This window comes from Marmota marmota, unplaced genomic scaffold, assembly GCF_001458135.2.
Source record: "Marmota marmota marmota unplaced genomic scaffold, marMar, whole genome shotgun sequence".
Classification (NCBI taxonomy): domain Eukaryota; kingdom Metazoa; phylum Chordata; class Mammalia; order Rodentia; family Sciuridae; genus Marmota; species Marmota marmota.
In genome coordinates, this window is record NW_026000136.1 from 2,145,300 (window position 1) to 2,166,795 (window position 21,496).

The 21,496-nt window shown below is 41.5% G+C and overlaps 1 protein-coding gene across 24 annotated transcripts in view; it reads right to left on the reverse strand.

Moving 5' to 3' along the window:
• Positions 1-406: 406 nt before the first annotated feature.
• The window catches only part of LOC107155962 (radial spoke head 10 homolog B-like), a 49,729-nt gene continuing 28,639 nt past the window's right edge, over positions 407-21,496 (reverse strand). For 15 of the 24 annotated variants that reach the window (XM_048785246.1, XM_048785258.1, XM_048785267.1 and 12 more), the window contains 9 exons: positions 20,361-20,440; positions 19,902-20,050; positions 17,186-17,293; positions 16,624-16,767; positions 14,676-14,801; positions 13,902-13,992; positions 11,495-11,590; positions 2,612-2,810; positions 407-680 (listed from right to left, as the gene is read on the reverse strand). In XM_048785246.1, coding sequence (XP_048641203.1) covers positions 506-680; positions 2,612-2,810; positions 11,495-11,590; positions 13,902-13,992; positions 14,676-14,801; positions 16,624-16,767; positions 17,186-17,293; positions 19,902-20,050; positions 20,361-20,440 — 1,168 coding nt within the window. In that variant the 3' untranslated portion in view covers positions 407-505. Of the gene's footprint in view, positions 681-2,611; positions 2,811-6,723; positions 7,956-11,494; positions 11,591-13,901; positions 13,993-14,675; positions 14,802-16,623; positions 16,768-17,185; positions 17,294-19,901; positions 20,051-20,360; positions 20,441-21,496 lie in introns of those variants that run through there. The other 9 variants (XM_048785247.1, XM_048785257.1, XM_048785249.1 and 6 more) reach the window with 9 other exon arrangements.

The window sequence follows — 21,496 nt, forward strand, 5'->3', positions numbered from 1 at the left end:
AAGAAATGTTTTGAATAATTTCTTCCATTCTCCACTGTCTTCTTTTTTTTTTAATTTTTAATATTTATTTTTTAGTTTTCAGGGGACACAACATCTTTGTTTGCATGTGGTGCTGAGGATCGAACCCAGACCGCACACATGCCAGGCGAGCGCGCTACCGCTTGAGCCACATCCCCAGCCACTCCTCACTGTCTTTTGATTCATTTTATCAGATTCTAACTTCATCATCATGGCATTACTTTTGATTTTTTAGACGTGTATTTAAAACATGTTCATTAATATGCGTGTGTGTGTTGGATATTCATTCAACTCAATTTCCAAAATGCAGGCCTTTCAGTGATCCAGCTGCAAAAAGCTGGGTGCAGTGGGTCAAGATAGGAGTGTTCCAGAACACCAAGAGCAGAAGTAAACTGCAAACAACTTTATTGTGCAGGACATTTATCACAGTTCCTGCTGTCCTGAGCTGCTCTGTGTCCTTGCAGTCTACCCTCAACATTTCGTGCCTTTACTTTCTCTTCTTCTTACTCAGGGTGGACTTGCTGGCCTGGGACATAGCTGTATCCTCTTTGGGAGGGCTTTGTGTGAGGACTGAGGACAGGGCGTCCCCTGGCTCCTTGATCACAGGGATGTCCATCTCAGTATCTTGTTTCTTGGCCTCTTCCTTCCTTAAGATAGTCAGCCTAAAAAAGCAAACACAGGAAGGTAGATTTTTTTCCTTTGAATTTTATTTATTTATTTTGGTATTGGGGATTGAATCCAGGGGGCTTACCCACTGAGCCATATCCCCAACCCTTTTTTATATTTTACTTTGAGACAGGGTCTTGCTGAGTTGCTTAGGGCCTCACTAAGTTGTTGAGGCTGGCTTTGAACTTGCTATTCTCCTGCCTCAGCCTCCTGAGCCACTGGGATTACAGGCATGTGGCACCGTGCCCAATAGTTCTTATTCTGTGTATCAAGTAAAGTTGTCCATATCTGTATTTCAACAGTGCCTGTGACCAAAACTAAACTGCCATCACCTTGCCTGAGTTAGTAATAAGTAAAGCCATAGCTAGACAGCGCAGGTAGAATGCTGTCGATCTGACCTGAGGTGTCAACCTCTTTTTTTGGGGTGACCTTGTGACAGTCCTCATATGTTCCTGCCCTCTAGCATACAGCAATGCTTTCTCTAGTGAGCGGAGACACACATCACCAAGGGCAGGTGTCTGCACTGCTAAAGGACCATGCAGAGCTGAGCCTCAGCAGTGATACTGCGGTGAGTGCAGCATCCCGCCTTGCTTCCTGGACTCCTGGCCTTCAGCTGTCTTCCTGGCCCCAGCGGTCCTGTGAGGTATTACCATGACCCCACCTGACAGGCGAGGACAGGAGGCTTGGAGTTGTGCACAGAGTGGTGGGGGGGCTAGGGTCTGAACCATGGCTTCCTGTTGCCTCTCACACAGATGTCAGTTCCACTTAGACACCCAGGAAAACAAGCAGCTCACAGTGAGCCCCAAGCCCCCCAGACCAGGCGGGGACACCCCTTGACAATTCTGACACCACATTTTCTCTTCACCTCACCAACAGTCCAACACCACTGATATAAAATTCTTACACCATCTACTCACATTAGCACAGACCTCACAAGTGACGGGAGTTCAGTCCCATGAGGCCACCCCCATCCAGATGCCAGTCACAAGTTCAGGACTCGGATACCTCTGACCAACCAGCTATGAATCAGAAGTGCCCACAACGCCCCCTTCAGGTTCTATAATATGCTAGAATAGCTCACAGCCTCTAGCAAAAAACTTTGCTTACATTTACTGGTTTACTTTAAGAGATACTACAAAGAATAAAAATGAACAGCAGCGAGCAGTGGTGCTCGACTGTAATTCCAACTACCAAAGGCTGAGGCTAGAGGATCACAAATTCTAGGCCCACCTGAGTAACTAAGTGAGACCTTGTCTCAAAAAATAGAAAAGGGCTAGGGGTGTAGCTCCATGGGAGAGTACACCTGGGTTCAATCCCCAGGACTACAAAAGGAAAAGTAAGGAATAAAAATGAACAGCCGAACAGCCAGATGAAGAGGGATGTACGGTCAAGTCCAGAAGAGTCCCCTGAGCACAAGAACTTCTGTCCCTGCAGACTTACCTTCCCATCACATGGATATGTTCAGCCCCAGAAACTAAATCCCACCCATGATTTGGTGTTTCTGTAGAGGTTCCATTATGTAGGCATGACTAACAGAACTCAGTCCCCAGCCTCCCCACCTGCCCAGAGACAAGGGCGAAGCTGGAAGTTCTCCAGTCACAGGTGGTTCCTTGGGCAACAAAGTTATCCAGGGCCCCAGCCACAGTCATCTCATTAATATATAAAAACGTACCTCCAGAGATGCCAGGATCTGGTAGGTCCTGGGGTCAGGAGCAGATGCTAGCCCCTCTATATAAACAAAAGATGCTCCCAGCCCTCTGGAAGAACCGGCAGGAGCAGAGGCCAGATATTTTTTTTATGCTCTGGACAACCTTGGGACGTTGTGTACTTGGCAGTGCAAGCATGTGCTCCCGATGCTCCTGGTAGCTACAAAGGATGGGGAAGAAAGCGGAGTTCGTGCCAGAGGAGGGCCGGGGCCCTGCCATACCTTGCTTCTAGCTCTTCATTCTCCATCTTCTTCTGTTGAGCCATGGCTGCATCCCGCAACCGGTTTTCCTTTACTTTTTCCTTGAGCAGCTCCTCGTGCTTGTACGCCTGGAAGAGCGTATTCACAAAGAAGATGTACATGTTATTGACCCACGTGTTGAGCTTCTCCTTCTGGTCATTCTTGGGTTTTTCATTTTTCTCTGGAATAAAGTTTAATTAAAATGAGCATTAATACAATCCTGCAGCCTGGAGTCTCTTACTCTAATTCTGCCCTTTCCTGTGATGGCCTCTGTGTCCCCATCCTGTCAGAGGGGGCGAGGAAACTGCAGAATGCTTCAGTGACCACCTGAGACAAAGCAAGTTCTCTGCAGACCCTGGCTGCTTGTCAGCACTGCCTTTGAACCTCCTGGTACCTGTTGTTTTCTCCTCAATAGTTGATGTTTTCCATGTTTTGGTGGGGAACCCTCCTGGCTCTTGCTTACGTTGTCTTCAGAGAGATTTAAATCTCTGTTGAATAACAAAGGTAAGGAGACTCTTGTCTTGAGTTCTCGCTACTCCACTATGGAGAATGGGGATGGGCAGTGGTGTTGGAACAGGTGCTGTGGAAGGGAGTGTGACCAGTCCACTCCACCAACCAGCCTCCCAGTCCAGGAGCCTCTATGGTATGCTCTATGTACAAGGACATCAGGAAGATTCATGATCCCAGTGCCAGATTTTAGAGACTAATGGAGACCTGTGTGTGCTTCCCACATGAAACCCAGGCTGGAGAACACATAACCTGCGGCAGGCCTCGGGCTTGGGTAAGAGTTGTGCATGGAGGAATGAGGTAGGAAGTCAAGAAAACAAGCCCTAACCTGTCAAGGTTCTTGCTTCTTCTGAAGCAGCACTGTGTAGCACAGACTAGGGCCACGTGAGTTAGGCTCAAGGCCCCTCTGTGCCATGTACTCGCTGCACAACCTTGGCCAGTTAATACTCTCTGTGCCAGTTTCCTCATCTGCAAAAGGGGCACCGTACTGGTACCTGCCTCACAGGTATTGTGAAAATCCGATGCATTAGCTTGCAAGCTGAGCACCACACACACAGGAAGTACATGGTAATGCCTGTCATGGGCATTACCCATGGACCCAAAGGACCAGTGTTATAACCCAAGGGAGCAGGTAGGATGGAATGGACTGACAGATTTGCAGGAAATTTAAGTCTTTTATAAAAGATAGTTCATTGAGTAAAATTCTTAACTATTGATGTCAAGCTTGCTCATTGCAGAAAATACTAGATTTGTTAAAAAAACGTATACTGGGCACCATTTATATAGCAGACCCTGTTCCAAGAGCTGTAAGAAACAACAAAAATATGTACCTCTAGCATAACCAAAACATGAACCCATTTTGTCCCATGGTCCTAGATGTGGAACACCTATAAAAACCTTAGTATACGATATGTAATTATATAGTTACAAAAGAACATAACAGGCTGGGCACCATGGCGCATGCCTGTAATCCCAGCAGCTCGGGAAGCTGAGGCAGGAGGACCTCAAGTTCAAAGCAAGGTGCTAAACAACTCAGTGAGGCCCTGTTTCTAAATAAAATACAAAATAGGGTTGGGGATGTGGCTCAGCGGTCAAGTGCCCCTGAGTTCAATCCCTAGTATCCCCCCACCAAAAAAAGTCTAGCAGTAGGAATATAATACATGTATATAGTGGTATATAGTAGGAATATATGTGGACATGATTATAATTTCAATATATATATACACATAATCTCTAGATTATGATTTCTGACCGATTTTAATGCACTTGTATCAATTTCATTGAAATATTCACAGAATTGAAAACCTGGGAATTAATTAATGGGCTAATGACATTCTAGTGTACATCCTACTAGTAGTTATCAGAGAAGATAGATAACAAATATGGGGTCATGTGTCCTGTTTTTCTGTCAACACTGTATTCTGTAAGAGTTTTAATGGCTGTAAATCATTGTGATGTGCATGGAAACCACGGGAGCTGTGCCGTACTCTACTCAGCCAAGGGCTTTTCCATTTTCTGAGCAATGCTGCAGTGAACACCCTCATCCACACAGCTTTGCCCACACCTCTGAACATTCCCGGGGTAAATCCCCAGAAGCAGAGTTGCTGGGTGAAACAGAATGCTCACATTTTAACCTTTGGTGCATGTTTCCAGACTGCCTTTTAGAAAGATTGAGCCATTTTATCATCCACCCCACTTTCAGTGCATGAAACTATTTTTCCCTTACATCACTGCCATAAGCACCATTTATTTTTGATAGCACTTTATTGTTTTAATTTGCATTTTCTTAATATCAGTGAAGTTCTTTTTATGTTTATGGGTCACTTATGTTTTTGAAGAGTGGCTTTTTCCTATTTTTTTCTTATTTTAAGGATATTCCCTTAATGTTTTCTCTTTGATTTTTCATTGTGTTCTTGGCTTCTTTTGCCAAAAACTGATTTTGATTTCTATCAGTATTTTCTCTGTATTTTACCTTAGTTTTTATACGTAAGCCTTTATCAACACTAAGAATATAACATACACTTTTACATGCTCTCAATTCTATGGTTCCAGTCTTTACATTTACCTTTTAATCCACCCAAATATTTCCCCTAAATTTAGCCAACTGCAGCTGCATTTATTAGATAGTCCATTTTTCCCCTACCAAGGAGGGATAGCTACTATGTACTGAATGCCCATCTGTGTTTATAATAGTCAGCCTATTTTTTTTTTTTTTTTTGCAGAACCAGTTTACTTACTGAGGCTTTACATTTTTAGTATATTTTAATAAATAGAACTAAAATTATCCTCTTGATTTTCTTTTTAATATACTTGTCTGTTTCTGACCATTATTTTTCCAGGATTATTTTTCAAATTTGTAAGACTATTGGGATTAGAATTAGCTGGAATTGCAGTTAAGTCTCTAAGTTATTTTGGGGAGAATCTACATTGCTACAATACCAAGTCTTACCAGGTAGGTAATGTTTCCATTTATTCAAGATTTTTATAAGGTCTGTAAAGTTCAGTACTTTGGGGTACTAAAATTGTAAATTGACAAATTTTAATATATATACTTATGAGATATAAATATACAATGTAGAATGCTTAATCAAGCTAATTAACATACCTATCACCTCAAACATACACATTCATGGTAAGAACATTTGAAGTTTACTCACAGAAATTTTGAAATACATTATTAACTATAGTCACTACTCCCAATCCTTGATAATCACCATTCTACTCTCAGCTTCTGAGTTCAGTTGTCCTAGGTTGTGAGATCATTCACCATTTGGCTTTCTGTGCCTTGCCTATTTCATTTAGCACAACATCCTCCATGTTCATCCATATTGTCACCAATGACAGAATTTATTTTTAAGGCTGAATAGTATTCCATGTGTATATCTTTTTTTACTTATCTACTCATCCATTGATGGACATGTAGGTTGATTCCATATCTTGACTTTTGTGAACAGTGCTGTGATGGACATGGAAGTGCATGTCTCTTCCAACATCATCATTTCAAATCCTTTATCTATATAGCTCAAGGTGGTATTGTTATGGTTTGAATCTGGAATGTCTCCCAAAGGCTCAATGTGTTGAAGGTTCAGTCCCCAGTGGGCAATGTTCAAAGGTGGCTCATCAATGGGTTAATCCATTGAGGGATTTCTAACTGAGTGGACAAATGGGAATTAGTGGAAATTGTAGGAGGTGGGGCCTGGTTGGAGGGAGTGGGTCCTTAGGGACTATATCTTTGTCCCCCACCCCTTCTTCTTCCCAGCTGTCATGAAGTGGCCAGAATTCCTGCACCAAGCCTTTCTGCCATGATGTTCTGCCTCACCTCAAGCTTAAGCAATGGAGCCAGCCACCCACGGACCAGAGCCTCTGAAACCATGAGCCGAAGCAAATCTTTCCTTTTGTTGTTATTCTCAGGTATTTTGTCAAGTGATCAAAAGCTAACACAATGTTAATTCTTTTAGTTTTATTTTTTTTTTTAGTTGTAGATGGCCACAATACCTTTATTTTATTTTATTTATGTGGTGCTGAGAATCAAACCCAGTGCCTCACAGAAGCTAGGCAAGCGCTCTACCACTGAGTTACACCCCAACCCCTACTTTCAGCTTTTTGAGGAACCTCTATACAGTCTTCTGCAATGGCTAGACATTCCCACCAACAGTGTACAGAGGCCCCCCTTTTCCTCCACATCCTCACCAACACTTACTTTCATCTTTTTGGTAATAGCCAGTCAGTCTGACAGATGTGAGGTGATATCTTATTGTAGTTTAGTTCGCATGATTAGTGATGTTGAACATTTTTTTTCATGTTGGTCATTTGCATGTCATCGTTGGAGAAATGTCTATTCTAGTACTTTGCCCATCTTTAAGTCACAGTATTTTCTTACTCTTGAGTTCCTCAGGTATATTCTGGGTGTTACCCAGTTCTGAGATGTCCTGCTTGCAAATATTTTCTCCCAATCCATAGTTTGTAGCTTTGCTTTGCTCATTGTTTCCTCTGCTGTGCATAAACTTCTCGGCTTGGTGTAATCCATTCGTCTATTTTTGGCTTTGCTATTTTTTTAATATATATTTCACAAATTCTTTTTGTTTATTCCTAGATACTTTATAGTTTGTTATCATCAACTGAAACTTCTTTTCCTCTTCATAGTTTTTCTTTCTCCATATTTTCTGATTTTGCCGGGGGTGGGAATACCAGGGATTGAACTCGGGAGCCCTCGACCACTGAGCCACATCCCCAGTGACAGTTTTCATCTCTTTTGCAGGCTTCTTTCATTTAGAGACAGTTGCTTAACACTTCAGTTTTGCTGAGGCTGACTTTGAACTTGTGATCCTCCTGCCACAGCATCCCAAGTAGCTGGGATTACAGGTACAGTCACTCTTAATATTTCAAGTGGCTTTCCAGTTGATGTTATGTATTTATTCATTAATACTTAGCAAGTTTTTATTGAATCCCTAGAAGCACACTTAGCATTGCTAGGCTGTGGGAATGCAGAAGTGATTGACAGCACTCCACTCTCAGAGGGCAGGACATTTCCATTCCAGGAGCAAGGAGAGGACTGAGGGACAGATGTTTCAGGCACTGACACTGCAAAGATAAGACTAAGGCAGAGGAAGGAAGCAGGATGGCCGGGGACACCTGCCCTAATGAAGTGGAGCATTCCAGGTGCCCCGCAGTCCTTAGTGCAGCGTTTGCTACCATCCTTTGCTCATGTCCTCTGATGTCCAGAGGAGGGGCTTGCAAGAGCAATAGTACTGGAATTCTTGAGTCAACTCCATCTGAAGACTAAAGTAAAATCCCAAGCTCATTTTCTCTCTGCTAGGAACTTAAGAAAAACATTTTTTTGGTATTTAAAACAAACTTTCCCTTTCTATTTCTCTTAAGGCAGTCTGATCTTGTTTATGTCTCACTTGCTCCCTTTGCCAGATGTCCTTGGGTTTGCTAATTTGCCTTCCTCTCTGTCTGTCTCTCTCCCTTTCCTGCCCTCCCCACAAGGACTTTTTAGTTGTCCTGGGTCAGGTTTACAGATGTCCTTTGAACATATCAGTCCTGTCTTTTCATTTTGAGAAAATGTTCAGGAAGTATCAATTTTCATATTTAATCTATTGATTTTGTGTTCTTATAGGGAGTCCTGTGACACTAGGACTTATTTGCCTACTTTTTAAATCTGTTTTCTTGAAGTCTTTTAGAATTCTCCCTTTCCCTTTCTATTTATCTTAAGGAAGTCTCTCTTTTTGTTTACTTTTTTCCTTCTAGTTTGGTCTTTTAAGAATGTTTTTCTTTTATTTCTAAATTCTTTCTTGAGCTGTTTTCTCATCTGAGGTTTTCTAATTCTGATTAATTATCCTGTCATCTCTTCTATCACATTCTCAATTTATTTGGGCTCATGTTACAATATTTGTGACAGTTTTCATCTCTTTTGCAGGCTTCTTTCAGGCTTTGGTTCTCCGTGGCAGTATTCTGTTTCTTATTCTTTTTTTCTTGTAATAATTTCATTTTAGACAAGACCATACCCTATTCTTTTCTACAGAAAAGTAGGTATCTGGGGCTGGGGTTGTGGCTCAGTGGTAGACACTTGCCTAGCATGTGTGAAGTCTTGGGTTCAATTCTCAGCACCACATACAAATAAATCAAAAATAAAGATCCATCAACAGCTAAAATACATACACAGAGAGAGAGAGAAAGAGAGAGAGAGACACACACTGACACACATATATTTTAAAAAGACTATCCTCTCTTGTGGATTTTTTTTTTTTTTTTTTTTTTTTAAGAAAGAAAAGTAGGTATCTGAACTTTAGGGCTTAGGTGGATGACGCACAACAGTTTTTCTAGCCTCAGGATTCTAGAACTCCCCCTTCTGTTCTTTCAGTGACTTCCCAATTCCTTTTCATTGGATCCTTCTTTGCCCTTCTGCTCCAGGCTTCTCAGTGTGAGTTCTACCCAGCACTGTCTCCTCGGGCCTAGGTTTTCCTGAAGGGAGTTTGGGTGGTGAGTTCCTGGGGCTCCGCAGCCCTCATCTGAGCCCTGGAGCTCCCTGGTCCCCTGGAGCATACACATGCTCTCCCCCAGGCAGCTCTGCCAGGCTTGCAGAGTTCCTGCTGGGAGATCTGGATCCTCACATTCTCAGGTCTGGAAGATGCTCTGATTGCTTCTGTGTCTTATATCTGTTCTTTTCCTCTTGCGTCCATTTTTGCATTCTGAGGTCACTCAAGTTATGTAGCTAGTGATTTATCCCTTTCTACTCAAATTTTGACTTTCATGTTAACACCTTATCACAAAATAAGATTCTACTATAGTTTATGCTCTTTTGGTTTTGCATTCTAATTGTGCTTGCTTCATGTGGGGATCTAGAAATATGGAAAAAAAAACACCCACGTGCCACCCTCATCTTCCCAGAATCCCCACTCTAAGTGGTTTTCATGTCACCCTTTTTCCCTGTTGAGAACAATGGTTACTGTTTTCATTTTTTAATCTTCATTGAGTTTTTATAACTTGATTATGCTAATTTTTAAAAATATATTTTTTAGATGTTGATGGACCTTTATTTTATTCATTTATTTATATGCGGTGCTGAGAATCAAACCCAGTGCTTCACACATGCAAGGCAAGTGCTTTACCCCTGAGCCACAATCCCAGCCCTGATTATGCTAATTTTGTTAAATGACCTGGAAGGCTTATTTTATGCTGTTATGTTTTGATTTTTTTAAAAAAGATCTAAGACTAATTCTTATTGTTTCCTTAAATTTTGAATGAACTTGCTCATAAAAGTTTTGACAGTTTTTCCTCATGATTCAGGTTTTCTCCATTTCTTGTGTCTACTTTTGTTAACATCTTCCTATAAAATAATTTCTGGGTATTAGCTTGGAGTTGAACATAGGACTCTTTTACCATAAAGCCTTACTTGTGACTATCTACTTTCTCCTTCCTACTTAGTGCAGTTTGTGAAGCCCTAATCTGAAAATCTGAAATCCAAAATGCTCCAAAATCTAGAACTTTCCAAGTGCTGACCCCACAAGTAGAAAATTCATACCTGACCTTACGACGCATTGTCAAACACAGATGCACTAAAAATATTGTATAAAGTGACATTCAGGCATCTGTATAAGGTGTATGTGAAACATAAATGAGTTTCATGTTTAGACCTGTGTCTCTCCCAGAGATATCTCACTATGTACGTGCAGATATTCCAAAATCCAGCAAATCCAAGATCTGAAACCCATGGTCGTAATCACTTCAACTAAAGGAGCCTCAGCCTCTACATGCATTTTATCACCTCTGTTCAGACCACGAGGCTCAGGTTGTCTTATTTACCTTTTACTTGAAGGACAGGCATGTAGAATTCTAGGCCTACTACTTTTCTTTTGTTTCTAGTCTGTAATCTGTGAGTGTATCCTTTAGTACTAGGGATTGAACCCAGCAGCACTTGACTACTGAGCCACATCCACAATGCGAGACAGGGTCTCACTAAGTTGCTTAGGGCCTCACTAAGTTGCTGAGGCTGGCTTTAACTCATGATCCTCCTGCCTCAACCTCCCGAGCTGATGGGATTACAGGCATGGCCACCATGCTCAGCCTGTGAGTGTGTCTTGCCACTGCCTTCTTCCTGCTATCTTAGTGTTTCACTATTTCTCCTTTCTGCTTTTTGGGGCTGAGTGTTTAGGTTATTGTTTTCTCGGTAAACTTAATACCGGTTTTTTCTGGTTGTAGTTTTGGCCATGTCCTATAGGTAATGTCTAAATTATTTTAATCTCCTAAGTGTTCTTAGAAATGCAATTTGAGGGTCAGGTGCGGTGGCGCACACCTGTAATACTAGTGGCTTGGGAGGCTGAGGCAGGAGGATCACAGGTTCAAAAGCCAGCCTCAGCAATTTAGTGAGACACTGTCTCTAAATAAAATATAAAAAAGGGGTAGGGATGTGGCTCAATGGTTAAGCACACCTGGGTTCTATTGCAGTACCAAAAAAAAAATGCAATTTGATTTTCTTTTTTTTAATATTTTTTAGTTGTTGATGGACCTTTATTTTATTTATTTGTATGTGGTGCTGAGAATCGAACCCAGTACCTCATGAATGTTAGGCAAGCGCGTTACCACTGAGCCACAACCCCAGTCCCACAATTTGATTTTCTTTATAAATTATTTAAAATAATGGTGGATTTTTTTATAATTTTTAATTGTTGATGGACATTTATTTTGTTTACTTATTTATATGTGGTGCTGAGAATCAAACCCAGTGCCTCACACATGCCAGGCAAGTGCTCTACCCCTGAGCCACAACCCCAGCCCCTTTGGTGGATTTTGTTCTTTGATTTTTTGCCTTAAATTTTCAAGTGGTTAGATGATATTTTACATTTAAAGTCAACATACCTGGTCCTTTACTAAGAGCATCATCTTCTTCATCAATGTGTGGCAATCCATTATCTTCTTTGACATCTATCACTGCTTCTATATGTATTCCAGGCCCTGCATTTATATCAGACATCACATTTTGGGCTACAATTTAATAAGTTTTATGTTTGTGGAATTATTTTATGGTTCATGAATCACTTGATATCTTTTGCCAAAATAAATGGGATTTTTCTTTCTTTTCTTCTTTAGGGATTGAACCTGGGGTGCTTAACTACTGAGCCACATACCCAGCCCCCCCCCCACTTTTTTTTGGAGACAGGATCTCACTAATTTGCTGAGGCTGTCTTTGAACTTGTGATCCTCCTCCTTCAGCCTCCTGGGCCACTGGCATGCACCAGTGCCCCCAGCTAAACAGCACTTTTCAAATTATTCACCTTGAAATTAAAGCCTTCCAGACTACCTTTGTCAATCATTGTTATGTCCTTAGATGTGTTAGGCACATAAGAAGATCAGAGAACCCAAAACACAACCCTCTGGGCCTTCACGAGATGACTGGGACCACACAGGCATGGTGGAGTCACAAGAAGAACTTTTGGTGCCACCCTTCAGCCTCAGAGAGGCTACAGTTAAACTATTTAGACATCTGGGACAAAGTATTTGATAACATCTGTCTGTAATCTGCTTAGTCTGAAGCACCATTAAGACAAGAGAGGTATGTGCCTCAGGAAATTCTCTCTTCTAGAGAACTATGATTATTCTCAAAAGAGTAACTCAAAAGAGATATCCCACTTTCTACCCTTCTTGTCTAGGCTAATTGGTGTAATTCCTAATTTCCCCATCCTTTTAAGTGATGTTGATTTTTTAATCACTTGGCAGATTTTAAAATCAGAAAATCATATTATTATATGCAGTCCAGGTCAGAACAAGACTGGATATGAAGGAAGATTAATTCTTATGTTCGTTGTCATAGACACCTCCTAGCTGAAGGACAGTAAGTCACAGCCACCTGCATGCAAAAATCAGATGAAATGGGACTTTGAGAAAAGATGCCACATGGGCCAAGGGAAAAGCCTTGACAGCTGACAAAGTAGTAGCCATCGGCACAGTGGCTAGCAAACAGTAGGTGCTCAATCATTGCTAAAGGAACAATCAGAAAGATCCAGGGCAAGATCAAGTTATAGCTAGAACTAAAGATGAATCACCAGCTAATAACATCATTGGTGAAATACAGTAACTGGGGTTTCCTTTGTAGTTGTGTTGCTTTCATAGGAACTGTACGTCTTGAGGATGGCTTTAGGGACAGTCATGAGACTGGCTCTCTGCTAGGATGCTGATCACCATAGGAGAAAAACTGCACAGCCTTGCAGATTAGCCCCAGAGGAGAGGAAAACATAGAGTGAGGGTTGCGGAAGGAAGCCAGGGGAAGAGGGTTTCCTGAGAAAGCAGTTCACAGGAGGGCAGGGTTATGGGGCAACAGCGCAAAGTCACTGGTGAGGAAGGGGAGCGTTGGGTGTAGGGATGAGCCACGGGAGACACAGGCAGGCAAGCAGAGAAGCTGGGTGCAGCCTTTCCTCAGCAAAGGGAACAGAGAAAGCGAGAGACTGTGGAGGGCAGGCTGGATGACTGTGATCTCCTTCTCTACACACTGCAGCGGGTGCTGAGCACGACCAGCTAGAGAGGGAGCGAGTGCCAGGAAGAGACAGTCCCTGCACAACAGATGCTCCAGGAGGAGGCAGCCCAGGACAGAGCCTTGAAGAAGTCACCATTTGGTGGGTAGCTGACCACAGGAACCTAGGCCAGAGCCACTGAAAGCACCTGTGAGATGAGACAGAAAGTCCCCACCAACTGTGCTAAGATCCAGGCCCTGAGGGGTCCTAGTGAGGACAGGGATGAAGTTGGAAGCGATGGGCAGGAAGTGAGGAAGCGTAGTCAGCAGGGGGAGAGCCCAGAGGTGCTTCCCTAGGGAAACCAGAAAGGAGGCCAGTGAGAGCAGGCTGGCACACAGACCAGGCCTCAAAAAAACAGGGAGGATGAGACTCTTGAGTAATAACAGGTGACTGGGGATATAGCCCAGGCAGGGCCCAGGTGAGGCAATCCAGCTGTTTAGTCCTGGTCCTGCCTGGAGAGGGAATGCCCATGGCCCTCGTAAGAGGGCTGGGAGCGGCTTACCAGCCTCCTTATATAAGAGAGAAACTTGTAAAGTTTAGCAGACTGGATGTAACTGATTAGCAGCATTTTATAAGTGTGAAAGTTCTCCAGTTAAGGGCTGCGGGTGTGGCTCAGTGATGGAGTGCTTGCCTCACACATGTGAGGCCCTGGGTTCGATCCTCAGCACCACATAAAAATAAATAAACAAAATAAAGATATTGTGTCCATCAATAACTACAAAAAAATTTTTTTAAAGTTCTCCAGTTAAAATACTCACCATTCTGGGATAAGAAGGCCAGCCCTTTTCCTGAAGGTTTAAAATTCATTTTGGAACATTTGTCATCACTTAGAGACTTCTTGATCTTGGGCTTTTCCATTAAAACAACAACAACAACAACAAAGTGAAATATTACTTCTGCATCATCATGGACTATAAAACTAGTTTTCTACATCATAAGTAATTAGAAAATTCCTAATAGGGCCATTCTCAGCTAAATTTGACCTTTTTTGGAGGGTGGGGATACCAGGGACTGAATGCAGGGGCACTCAACCACTGAGCCCCATCCCTAGCTCTATTTTATATTTTATTTAGAGACAGGGTCTCACTGAGTTGCTTAGCTCCTCACTTTTGCTGAGGCTGGCTTTGAATTTGCCATCCTCCTGCCTCAGCCTCATCAGTGTGACCTTGGCATCACTTAGACCTCATCAGTATGAAGAAGGGTTGTGGTGATAGATGCACATTCTGGGGACAGGCTGCACAGTACAAACCCAGCTCCACCATTCACTGGTTACGAGATCATGGACATAATCTTTCAGTGCCACAGTCCTCTCCTGGAGATAAGACGACCTTTAAGGTCATTTGGGGCATTAAGTGAGCTGACACCTGGGAAGTGCTTGGCATCTGGTAAGGCCCCCATAAGCATGAGCTGCTGCCATTTGCTTGCTAGAATCTTCCTTTCCTCATCAGCAGGTGAGTGCTTGTGAGACAGGCGTTCTGTCCACTGCCGGCCACAGCTGTGTCAATGTGGCATGGTGGGCTGTAAATACAAACCTCTGATTTCCTTATTCTCATATCAGGGAAGAATCCTAACTTGCTTGAAGATGACTTGGTGTTGCTAAAGGTAACGACATCAGACTCGTGGCTCGTGACTACACTTGGACTCCTGTTGTGGATGCTCTAAGCAAGGACAAGCACAGAGGGTTTCCAGCTTCCAGGGAGATGCGTGCACACACGTTCACATGTGTTTTTCTAACAAGGTATAACTGGGTTCCCTCCCCTACTAGGCAACCACTGTTTTGCTTTCCATCACTACACATTGCTTTGTACTTTACAGAATTTTATATAATAGTCATCACACAGTGTCCATCCTTTTTGCCTGGATTCTTTCACCCAGCATAAATTATTTTGAGATTCATCTGTGTTGTTATTTTCTCACTGAGTCATGCCCCACTGGTCTGGATATAAAAATGTCTTTAGCTAGGTGGGCGATCTGAAGATTTTTGACTATTGAACTTGTTTTATGGCTACCTATTAGGTGTGAGGCAGTATCTTACTGTGGTTTTGACTGGGATTTCACTAATGATTAGCAATGTTGATCATCTTTTCATGTGTTTATTGGCTTTTTTTTTTTTTTTTGGTAGCAAGGATTGAAGCCAGGGATGCTTAACCACTAAGCCACATCCCCAGCCTTTTTAAATTTTATTTTATTTATTTTTTTGTTTTTGAGACAGGACCTTGTTAAGTTGCTAAGGCTGGCTTTGAACTTGCAATCCTCCTGCCTTAGTTTCCTGAGCCACTGGGATTACAGGTGTGCACCACTCACCTGGCTATTTGTATACCTTCTGTGGAGAAATGCATATTCAAGTTCTCTGCCAATTTTTTTTTAACTGGGTGGGTTTTGTTGCTGTTGTTGTTTTTGCTATCGAGTTTTAGAAGTTTTCTGTATATTTCATATGTGTTGTAACCTTTTTTTTTAAGTTGTAGATGGACACAATACCTTTATTTTATTTATTTATTTTTATGTGGTGCTGAGGATCAAACCCAGTGCCTCACACATGCTAGGCAAGTGCTCCATCCCTGAACCACAACCCCAGCCCCTGTGTTGTAACCTCTTAGAGGATATGTGGCTTGTAAATACTGTCATCCCTTACCCATAGGCTAATAATGTCTGATGCACAGAATTTTTCAATGTACACAGTTTATAGGTTTTTATTTTTTAAGCAATCTAATAGTAGTGACCTTTGATACACCATCTTGTCCTTTCATTTCATTCTGCATTTATGATTTCTTGCAGAGTAGGTCTCATCATAACTTACCCACCTCAACTTTTTTTTGTTTATCTGTGAATTTCTTAATTTCTTACTTACTTTTAAAGCGAGTGATATAAGAATTTTGGTTGGCAGATTTTTATTTTAATGTTTTGAATATATCAACCCACTGTCTTCTGGCCTCCAACTATCCTCGGGGACCTGTTTAGCATCTTTTGTGTACTCATATTTTTATGTCCCTTGATACCTTTGCTCTGGCACAAGCTTTCTGGTCTTTTAAACACTACATACACATGACTGATAATGACATCAGATTTCCCAATGTTATCTAATCAGTATGCATGCTGGCCTCCATTATGATACTTTCACTGCTGTGGCTAGGAGTCTCCTTCTTGGACCATTTCCAGGAAATACATTTTCCCTAACTTAAAAAAGCAAAACAAAGCAATATACACCTTTCAAAACGTGAAAAGGCATAAATTTTAAGTTTTAAATTATTTCCTAGAAGGGTTCAAATGCCCAAGATAGTTTTATTTTTTGATTTTTTTTAGTTGTAGATGGACACAATACCTTTATTATATTTATTTATTTTTATGTGATGCTAAGGATTGAACCCAGTGCCTCACACATGCTAGGCAAGCCATAGCCCAGTCCCCCAAGATAGTTTTGATGGAGGTTTAGCCATTCCAGAATAAAACCATTCCTTGTTTGTAAATTCTAAATTATGTTACCTGACTCATTACCATTTGAATACTTCCAATTTTGTTTCCAAACAGATCATCACATTGAGCATGTAAACAGGATTTATTCATTTGGTCAGGAACATAGCTGACTGCAAAGCATAAGAGAGCTTCAAAGAATTCCAGGAAAACCAGCTGAAATAGAAGAAAACATAGGGATGTCACTCATTCTGACACACCTAAAAGCAGACCAGAGATTGATTTGGGTGTTCATTTCTTATTCATTTTTCTGACATTGAAATATCCTTCTTTCTAATATTAATCTCTATTATTCTAACAATCAAAAATGTATATGTGGGCTGGGATTGTGGCTCAGAGGTAGAGCACTCGCCTGCCGTGAGTGAGGAACTGGGTTCAATCCCCAGCACCACATAAAAATAAAATAAACATATTGTGTCCACCTATAACTAAAAAAATAAATATTAAAAAAATGTTAAAAATGTTAAATATTAAAAAACTGTTTAATATATTTGGGTTCAGATTCTTTAAATCAGATCTTGGTTCTTGGTGTCCAAGGCAGAACAAACACCATTTGTGACACATCTTTACAAACCTCAAGTTCTAAGTTGCTGTCGACCCCATCATGTATGAAAGGATTGTCCTCTGCTATTACTGCCACAAATTTGGTTGCAGTTAATTCTTTATTTATCATCCTAAAGTCCTATAAAAGCAAAAACCAACCACATCATAACTGTGCATAATTAATTATAAACAGGTATATATTTTAATGTCATGCACATGCTAGTGTTATATAACACTTTAAGAAAATATGCCAGAAATCAATATCTTAAAAACTATCATTGTGAAAAGCATTCTGGACTACCATTAGTATTTGCCTCTCTACCCCTTTTCTAATCTCTCTAAAACAACAAAGTATGATTTTTTCACACAGACACAGGACAGACAAAATGGAAGTTGGATGATCCAGGTTTAAAATATCAACACGTTCCATGGGCTGAGCGGGCTGAGCTGCTGGCCCTGGCAGAACAAGGCAAAGGCGCTCAGGGCGGGAGAGGCCAGTGTGCAGCTTGGGAAGGAGAGGTGCCACAGCAGCCCAGCTCAGGAAGTCGAGTGTGGCTGGTCCCCTCTCTACACTGAAGGTTTTCTCTCCATAAAAACTGGGTCAGAGAGAATTTGGGCAGAAAACACAGTGCTTTGCTCAAAAGATAGATTAAATGGGTCTCGATAAGGCCCTTCTCCCACACCCAGTTCTGCCCTTCACTCTGTCTTAAGGCCTGTGATAATCAGGCACCTGTATCCCACGCAGGAGTCAGGAGACATCTTTTGGAAAACCCCAAGAGAAAAGCTCCATCAGCATTCACAGTTTGCAGCAGGGCAGGTTCCTGGCTGATCCCTCTACAGTGAAACCTATTCTTTGACAAGTGCCACCTAATAGCTTTAGAGCGCTGCAGCCTTATATGTGTGTGACAGCCAAGGTTCACGACACATCTGAAGGAAAGGCTTACTGTAAACACCAAGGAACCAAACCAGACAGACAAAAAATAGCATTTGGAGGGAACAGAGGTATTCTGTAAGAACAGAGAAAAACCATTAAGCCTCCCCCCTTCAAATCATGTCTTCAGTGGGATAAGAGATATTATGTCCATATTAAAATAAAAAACCCTGAATTGCTAGAATACTAATTCATTATTCTGAAAATTAATCAAGGAAAAAAAATCAACCATTTCTCCCTCCCTTCCTGTATGGATTATATCTCAAGAGTACTCAAACAATGAAGTAAGTTCTTGAAGACTCACAGCTAATGAATGTACAAGAAATGACAGATTTGGAAAATTGCCATTGTATAGTCTCTTGTGAACTAATGGACATTAGTATGACCACTGGGGGCTGCAGAGCCCCTAGACAGGGTTTATGGGAAACATTATAATAGATGATCACACTGACACTGTATGACCCACTGATCAATCACAGCATCACTACAAGGAATCACTCTTGATGGGATGTAACAGGAAGGACACATACCACCTGTGGCTTGGTCACAAAATAAAAACCTGAATCTCATCAATCCCCTAATCCAGCCACTATCATGAGAGTGTGGGGAAAAGAAGAAGATGTCAGATGCCACCTCTAAGAGCCACACCATTCTCTTCAGAGACAGTCCACAGTGCCTTTGCCAGGAGTATGAACCCTTGCTTGCCGCTCTGTGAGTCCCCCCTCTGAAATCCTTCATGTGGGAGCGTGAGGGCAGATGGCTGCAGATCCCCATGGATCACTTGGGGATCACTTGAGCCCCATGGTCACTTGGGTCCCATGGAACCCCCTCTACCACAAAAACCAGGATGTCTGACTTAGTCTGCAAGGACAGATGACCAAGTTTCTTCAATAATAAATGACCATGAAGAAAGGGGAAGGTAGACAAACAGGTATATAATATTCTAGCCCCCAAATCATATACCCTTAAAATTATTTTCCTACAGTAAGACACTAAGTAATTGTCAGTTTTTCATAATGCATAGCACTTTAAAAATGTTAAGCACTCTATCATTAGTGTTCAATTTTCCCATCATTTGCATTCCCAAAATTTCAAGTATTGTGGAATAAAACTACCGCTAGTATAAGAACATTGCATAAATAAAGTCTCACTATTTTTCAAATTAACTTTTAAAAATCACTTTTCTGATGAGCATTCTTTTTTTTCTTTTTGAGACAGGACTCGCTGTTGCCCACACTGCCTCCACCTCCCAAGTACCTGGGACCGCAGGCCATGGCACAGCACCCCACATGAACAAGTCCTCCTCCTGTCTTCCTTGAAAGGCAGGATTGCAGGAGTAAAGGTGCTGTCACCAAGGCCGTTCCCTCCCCTCACCTGTGGCACCATCCCTGTATCTGGGCTTCCCACCATCACAGACCCTTTACATGACTCTCTTCTGCCAAAGGGGACTCAGTAAACATTCAGTGACCATGAAAATCCATCCCAAATCTTCACCTCATTACATATCACACCTAGAATACCTTTCCTTTAATTAATATAAAAATACCTATAAATAGAAAACCAACTTCAGAGACTTTGTTTTTCCTTATGGTACTGGGGATTTAACCCAGAGGCACTCTATCACTGAGCTACATTCCCAGCCCTTTTTAAATTTTTATTTTATTTTTATTAGACAGGGTCTTGCTGAGGTGCCCACAGTGGCCCTGAATTTGTGACCTCCTGCCTGAGCCTCCCAAGTCGCTGGGATTTACAGTGGTATGCTACCATGCCAGGACCAGTTAAAGCCAATTTCAAACCTAAGTGGTATTAAACTTACTCTCAACATCCAGAGGAAGTGTCTTATCTTCATTGTAAGCTCATTGGGTGGAGCTGCATTTGGTCTGCAATAAGCTATGTAAATCTCCCAGCACTTATCAATGTAATTCATTGAGTAGAGTGTCCTCTGTTGCTCACTGAACAAAGTGCCTAAAATAGAACATTCCGAAAATGATTATAGAATTAAATTGTGAAGAAATGATAGCAAATGTAATCCTATTTTTTTCTTTCTTTCTTTTTCTTTTTCTTTTTTTTTTATACTGGGGATTATACCCATGGACACTTTACCACTGAGCTACATCCCCAGCCCTTTATATTTTTTTGAGATAAGGTCTCACTAAATTGCCCAGGCTGAACTCAAACTTTTGATCTCTGAGATCCTCCTGCCTCAGCCTCCTAAATTGCTGGGATTATAAGTATGCAACAGCACCTAGCCTGATCCTATTATTCTTATATTTACCTTTTACTTGGCAGGCATTTGGATGGATATTCTCAGTCATCAGTTTTGTGAAACACAAAAAGAGCGACGGACTTCTGCTTCTGTGATTAAAAATACCATAATTAGGCCTGGGGTTGTGACTCAGCTGTAGAGCACTTGCCTAGCATGTGCATAGCCCTTGGTTTGATCCTTAGCACCACATAAAAATAAATAAATAAAATAAAGGTATTGTGTCCAACTACAACTAAAAAATAAATATTTAAAAAAATACCATAATTACTCCTCTCCCCAGAAGCTAGAACTTAATTCTTTTCTGGATTGTGGGCAAGATTTAATACTTCTAAAAAATACAGTATAAATAGAAATGGGAGAAGGGGAAAATGTAAGTTTCAGTAGAAAAACTTGCCTAATGCCATTTAATCTGTGAGCCAGGTTAGCATAACTAGTAACAAGACACACTGACATCACACACTGCCTGTATGACATGATAGGAAGGGCAGTTCTCTGCCACAGTGTTCTTCACCCAAATCCACGCCACAGTGTAATCAAGAGAAGATATCAGATGCCAACCAAAACCATGGGACATTTTACCAAATAACTGACCAGCATTTCTTAAAATGTGAAGGTTATGAAAGACAAAGAGTCCAAGAAAGTGTCATAGATTAGAAGAGTCTGAGAAGACATGACAGCAAAATGAATTGTGGGATCCAGGATTAGATCCTGAAACAGAAACAAGAGAGGGGAAAAACTGGGGAAATCCTACTAGTATCTAGTTTAATTAATAATATTATAGCAACATTAATTCCTTACTTTAATTTTTTTGGGGGGGTACCAGAGATTAAACTCAGGGTCACTTGACCACTGAGCCAGCCACATCCTAGCCCTATGTTGTATTTTATTTAGAGACAGAGTCTCACCGAGTTGCTCAGTGCCTCACCATTGCTGAGGCTGGCTTTGAACTCGAGATCCTCCTGCCTCAGCCTCCAGAGCCACTGGGATTACAGCTATACACCATTGCACCCAGTGATTCCTTACTTTTGATAAATGCATCATAACTACATAAGAGTCACCAGTAGGGGAATTTGAGTGAAGGATAAACGGGAGCTCTAAACACTACTTTGGCAACAACTCTGAAAACCTAAAATTATTTTTTAAGA